Here is a 7,243-nt window from a genome sequence, read left to right on the forward strand (position 1 = left end):
CTGTCAACAATGTACTGACTTGTTCATTGTAGAACTCAGTACCATTGTCAGTCCTAGGACACTTAATCACAATATTAAACTGAGTTTGATTAACAGTACAAAATTCCTTAGAACAACAACAGATTCTGCTTTAGAAGGTAGCAAAAAAATCCAAATGTACTTAGAGTGACCATCCACTAGTGTAAGAAAATATCTTTTACCATCATAGGTTGGAACTCTATATGGGCCCTAAACATCAGCATGCACAAGATCAAATGGTTTTGCAGAGTAAGTATCACTTTAAGGGAAGGGAAGTCTAGTTTGTTTTGCAACTGGACAAACAGGACAACAATGATCTTTTATTTCACTACTAGAAATGTTCAAACCATCTATCTTTTGTAACACTCTTAGACGGGCATACCCCAACCTTTTATGCCAAACAGAACTATCAGTAGTGGAGTCAATCTTGCAAGCAACTGCATTACAATTTCCACTGCTATAGTCTTTATTTGCAACACTATTTACAGAATTCAAAAAGGAGTGTGCAGGTAAGACATTGTGTGTGTTTTCCTTCTCTAAGTTTAATCCTTCAGGCTTCAGAATATAGAGTCCTTCTTCTGCTTTACCAATCCCCAGTACCTTCCCACTTGAGATTTCCTGAAACATACAAAAGTGAGGAAAGAATGCTGCCATACAATCTAGATCCTTAGTAATCTGGGATACTGATAGGAGATTGTATTTGAAATCTGGAATATATAGCACATTATCAACTGTTTTGTTTTTTAAGATAGAAGCTTCACCAACATGTGTGATAGACACTTGTCCACCAGTTGGAAGGTTCACTCTATTTTTATGACAACCTGCCAATTCTCTCTATTTATCTAGCAAATTTAGATTGTATACCATGTGATTTGAGGCACCAGTATCTACTATCCAGTTACACTTAACTAGATTAGTCAATAGGGCCACAGTTCATGCAGTTCCAATTGATGCTGCATTGGCTACTGACTCTGCTTGTTTGCCTTGTAGCATCTGCATGATCTGATTGTACTGTTCAAGTGTGAAGAATGGAGCAGTTGGAGTTGCTGGTATATTATGAACTGTAGATATTCCTGATGAATCTGCAACATTATCTGGTCCTGTAGTGGCATTATTAGCATAGTTTGGAGCAGTTCTAACTTCTTTGCCTCTCTTCTTGTTTTTGAGGTCAGTAGGGTAACCATGGAGCTTGTAGCAGTTTTCCCTGGTATGTCCCTTATAGTGACAAAACTCACAAACAAGATGCCCTTTTCCTGAGTAGCCACCACCACTGGAATAGTTTCTACCACCAGAATAATTTCCTCCACTAGGATAGTTTCCACCAGGACGGTTTCCACCACTAGAGTAGTTTCCTCCACCAGAATTTCCAGAACTTCCTCCACTATGATAACTACCATTCCCAGAATAATTTCCACTATATTGATAGTTATTTCCACCAGAGTTGCCACCATAGTGACTGCTTCCAGCATGGTGACTAGGTCTGAAGTTGTCACCATGTGCTCTATTTCCCATTAGAGCAGTATGATCACTAGTATCAACATTTCCACCAAAACTACTCACACTTCCATTCAACCTTTGACTTTCAACATTTATGATCATTGCATAGGCTTAATTGATGCTAGGTACATGACTCATCAATAACACATGACTTCTAGCTTATTCAAATGTTTCATTCAGTCCCATAAGAAATTGCCATAGTTTTTGATTCAGAAAGTGATCTGAGTACTTTTTAGATTCAGGACAACCACATGAGGGAGAAGGTGCTAAGGCTTCATTTTCATCCCACAGTTCCTTCAATCTAGAAAAATATGCAGATACAGAAGCTGTACCTTGAGTGATTCTAGCAATTTCCTTATGGATGTAATAAGCCCTAGAGGCATCAATTTTGTCAAACCTTTCCTTCAAATCCTTCCAAATAGTGTGAGCATCAGAAGCATGCATAACACTGCTAATTAGATTTTTCGAGACAGTGTTCATTATCCATGCTAATACTATGGCATTACACCTCTCCCACATATCATGCAAGCTAGAATCATACATGTCTTTCCTACAGGTTCCTAGAACAAAGCCTAGCTTATTTTTTCCTTTTAGAATAATACACATATATTTACTCTAAATTGAGTAATTTTCAGATCCAACTAGTTGAACAGAAATCAAAACTGCACCTTGAGTGTCAGAAGGATGAATGTAGAGAGGATGACTATGATGAACGGAGTCTTCATTAATGGCGGTTGTTTGTGCTGCTCCATTTGCACTTGTTGTTTCAGTTGAATTAGTCATTTCAATTGATTATACACACAGTTTTGAAGGAATTATCGAGTTCAACTCAGAATTTCTGCAATTAAACACCTTCGATTTCAATCACAACCCTAATTTGTGAGAAATTCTCTTTGGAGTTAAAAATCACTTCGATTGAAAACAAAACACTGTACTCCGAGATAATTGAGACTGTGATCTTCACCTTGAAGCTATGATACCATGATGAAGCTCATTAATGGAGTCTTAGACAGTGTAACGAGAAGAATTGGAAGAATTATATTGAGAGAATGAAGAACAAAGTTGAGAGAGAAGAAACTGTTTCAATCTTCATAGAGAGAAAATATTTGTACAGTCTAAAACAAATTGAAACTAACTACCACTATTTATATTTAAGCTAACCGACTATATCAACAAACTTCTAACTAACTAACTAACTTTGACTACTAATTACAATTAGTTAACTTAACCACTAACTTGGTGCCAGCTCACTAACAGCTCACTTCAGCATAACTTTTGGACACTTCTTCGCTTTTCTGACCATTTTCTAATATTATTATTTTATCACTCTATAACAACTTTTACCTATAACATCAACATCCATCTTCATAATATTACGCTTTACTACTCCTCTATAACAACTACTATATTTTTGGGTAATATAACAACCATTAGAATCCCTAAAGTTACCAATTAAAATTATCATTTAATTGTGGATGAGGGACTTAGTCCCTGTATATGATTTCAGACAAATCTTACTTTATGAGCTATCTATTAGAATTGAGTAAGTCCGGAAGTTAATTTTCCACATCCCTCTCTTGCACCATCTAACATATCTCCTCCTTGGGAGGTATCTACAAGTGGAAGGGGTCGGAGAATTCATTTGTGGTTGATATTGGAAAATGTGTCAAAGTGCTCAAAGGGTCTCCAAGGAGGAGATGTTGATCGTGCAAGTAAATGAAGAGAAGAAAAGTTAGATCTGCTGCAGTGTTTTAAAAGGCGGGGGCGTAAGATGAGGCGTTTTACATATGTCTCGCCTAGGCGTAAGCCCCGAGGCACGGGGCGTAAGCCCCGTGTGTACTTAATTTTTAATATTTTCTAAATTAATAAAATAAAAATATAAGTAAAAAATATATTAAAATTATCTAAATAAAAAAAGAATTAGTATAAAAATGTATATATTTATTATTAACATGCCAACATATGCATGGACTATTAAAAAAATCTTGAAAAAGTGAATGTAAAGATGCATTACACAATAACATGACTATGATGAAACATAATTCGAGTTGACAAAATAATACTCTGTCCTAATAATTCAAAGATAAAACTGAAAATAATATAAAGTTATTATTTTAAAACCTAAAACTAGATAAAAATTAATACTCATTAATATACAAATAGTCAAAGTAGAGTCTTCAAAACATTATCTAAACTAGAGTGATATCAAAAGAAATTCTAAAACTAAAAACTATCTTGAAAAAGATAAATTGAAGAATGCTAAGAAAATCTTGAAGAAAATAAATCATAAAGAAGGAAAATGCAAACATGGAAGATAGTAAGAATTAGACGACAAAACTATTTGCTTTGTAGTTTACTTTGCATACAAAGGTGTAAAGTGTATATGTTACTCCGTAAACAACAATGAGAAAAACTTATGAAATTAGGATAAACGATTGGAAAAAACTTTTGACTTTTTGAGATATTTAGTTTGAGAATTTACTATGAGTTAATTACTGGATATTTAACTTTTTTTTAAAAAATATTAAGCAATTTTGGCTTAAAATTGTAAAAGTTCCCGGGGCTTACGCCTAGGCTAACGCCCCAAGATAATTACGCCCCGCCTGTGCGCCTCAGTGCTTTTTCGGTACACCTCGCCTCTGGGCTAGCCCCGGGGCTCCCCCCAAAACACCTTTTAAAACACTGATTTCAGCCGAATCTACCCTACTTTCCTAACACTTAGGCCTGTTTGGACATGATTTCAGGTTATTTGAAATTATTGATTTGAAGTTAAAAAATTTTTTGGTTATGCAATTTAGTTAAAAATTTTAAGTTGTATTTTTCTCATAAATATGAAAAGCGTAAATTGTTTGGAAACTATCAAAACTTCCCCAACTCTTATACAATCTTACCGGATGAGCAAATCATAGTTCATAAACAAGGTGTAGGGATATCCTTAGGCATTACTTTAATAAATTACACATCTACATATTCCTTTTATAGATAAATGCTCGTGATTACATGCTATCACAAACTTTCACATACACATAATTTTACAAAGATTCACTTTCAAAAAATCAGCAATAGTAGTAACTAGCTATTCTTTAACATAATCATTCCACAAGGTAAGGTCGATTTCTTCATGTCGAGCATAAGTCTTTTTTCACAAAATATAAAATGATGGGAGTTTTTTTTTTTACAAAATATAAACTTATTGGTCAAATTTTATATTTAAAAAAATTGAAATCATGAACGAATGAAATTTTGTGCAAATTTTATAAACAAATGCTGATTTGAAATTAAGCATGGCCAAACGTCTACTTAATAAGAAAAGTTAAAAGAAAAACACGACAGATAGTTTGAGACGAAGAGAGAACTTAATAAGGAGAATCCGATGCACTAAGTTCCTGCTATGCACGAAATCCAAAAAAGAATAGACCACCGCAAGAACCTTTTCTAATACCCAAGTAAATGAAGAGAAGAAAAATGCCGTCTATACTTTGCTAACACTTTGGCACACCTCTCATGAGTCAAAAGGAGGATACAGAAGTCCCATATTTGCAGAGTAAATGCCGAATTATGTTCTATAATTAATGCCAATAATAGAAAGGTCTGACTTTCTAGTTTCGTCAATAAATAGTGATTGGTTGAAACATCTACTTAGAGCCTGTTTGGATGGGCTTAAAAAAAGCAGCTTATAAGCTTAAAACAGCTTATAAGCAAAAAAAGAAATAAAAAAGTTGGAGTAGCCCAGCTTAGGCTTATAAGCTGCTTTAGATAAGCTAAGCGAAATGGGCTCATTTTTTTTTTTTTTTGACTTATTTTAAGCATAAAATGGTTTTAAGCTGGCCAGCCAAACACTCAAAAAAACTGAAAACATCTTATAAGCTGTTTTCAACAACTTATAAGTCAATCCAAACGGGCTCTTAATCCGGTGTTCGGCAAGCAAGTTTCAATTTGCTGCAAATTGAACGAGTGGCTTTGAAAATTAAGTGGGACCTGCACTTTCATTGAGCAAGCAGATAGCAGAAGCACACGTTGTTGAAGAGCCGTGTGCTTCTAGCCCCTTCAATAGAGTAGTAATAATTAAATTGGTGTATTTCAATTAAAATTTTTGAAGTAGCAAAGTCTTGAGTAAAAATAACACTTGGGCCAATTATTTTACTTAAAATTAAAATATTTTTTTACAATACAGAATTATATGAGTAAGCGAGAAACTCCATGAAAGGAAAATTAATGATTCTCCTAATGAGACAATTCAATTAATCCCTTATTTTGAAAGAACTGTTCAAGGACCAAACGGTCCCTTACCTTCATACTTCATATAAATAAATCTAAAATTCTAAAGTATAATCCTTTTTAGAAATCGAATGGATTCGGTCTTATACATACGCGTGGAAGGTAATGAAAAAACAAAGAAAATTGGTTCTTCATTCTTTTATCACTTAGGAGCATTGCGAGATGAAAGTCTCATGCATAGTTTTGAATGAGAGAAAGAAGTGAGGAACAAACAAATTTTATCGGAAGCATTCTTCTAATAAATTCCTTGGGAACTTCTATAGTAAATGGAATATATAGAATTGTGATCCATCAAATATTGCAAAGTCCCGATAGCAGTGCTAGTACATTTGAGACTTCTTAATTGACTAGTTGTAAATAGCCTCAGGACTATGGAACAAAAGATTATCTCTAATCTAGACCAAGGTATTGATGGTAATTTTCTAATCTCGCAGAACAAAATGTGATACGATGAGATAGAATGCAATAGAAACAAAGACAGGGAACGGGTTACCTTGAAGGGAGATAGTGCATCAAGCTGTTTGCAAGGGCCAACTTGATCCTCTTCCCTGAGATCTCAGATGAGGGAACCCTGGGAGAGCCACTGACTCCAACTACCGTCCATGTACAATACATACTAGATCTGACGAACTGCCCATCCTACCTCTTCTACGTTCTTGACAACCCATCTTTGTCTCAGTAGAGTCTTTCAGTGGCACGTTTCGGTCCTCTTCCCATTACTTAAAAAAAGTGAGTCACCGGTTCAGGTACAAGATAATATCATTACTGCTTGGACAATTAGACATCCAACCCGTAATCGCAACGATCCAATTGTAAGAGTGGAACTCTACCAACTGAGTTATATCCCTCTGAGCCAAGTGGAGCATGCATAAAGTAGTTAGATGCTTCTTTTATTATTTTTCCTGGCGCAGCTGGGCCATCCTAGACTTGAACCAGAGACCTCACCCGTGAAGTAAATCATCGCACCTATGGTCCAACCAATTGGGAGAGAATTAATATATTCCTTATGGGAATAAATGTCAGCTGTTGGTCTGAATACAGATAAAATGAATAGCTTTGTAGAGGATCCTTCTAGAAGAGGGGGATACTAACAACCTTTCTAGTTATTTCATTCGTTCTCTATTTCTATTTAATAGGATCCTGAGGAAAAGGATTTTGTTTCCATCGAGCTAAAGCAATCTGTTGATGTCTCTCGTAAACCAAAGTCATTGTTTAATTAATAGCAATTTTGCTTCACTTTCTTCAGTACAAACAAGAAATTGAAGATTTAGTTACGATTAGAAATCAACTTTCTATCTTCATCCATGGATCCTTTATTCATGGATTGCTACCTATGCCTAGATCACGGATAAATGGAAATTTTATTGATAAAACATTTTCAATTGCAGAAAATATCTTATTACGATTAATTCCGACAACTTCATGAGAAAAAGAGGCATTTACTTTTATA

The 7,243-nt window shown here is 34.8% G+C and overlaps 1 protein-coding gene across 1 annotated transcript; it reads right to left on the reverse strand.

Annotated features, from left to right (window-relative positions):
* Window positions 1-951: 951 nt before the first annotated feature.
* LOC132615503 (uncharacterized) lies at window positions 952-1,617 on the reverse strand. The gene has a single exon (XM_060330108.1). It carries the CDS (start codon window positions 1,615-1,617, stop codon window positions 952-954), a length of 666 nt encoding a protein of 221 aa, XP_060186091.1.
* Between the last annotated feature and the right edge of the window lie 5,626 nt (window positions 1,618-7,243).

Source organism: Lycium barbarum, chromosome 1 (genome assembly GCF_019175385.1).
Source record: "Lycium barbarum isolate Lr01 chromosome 1, ASM1917538v2, whole genome shotgun sequence".
NCBI lineage: Eukaryota > Viridiplantae > Streptophyta > Magnoliopsida > Solanales > Solanaceae > Lycium > Lycium barbarum.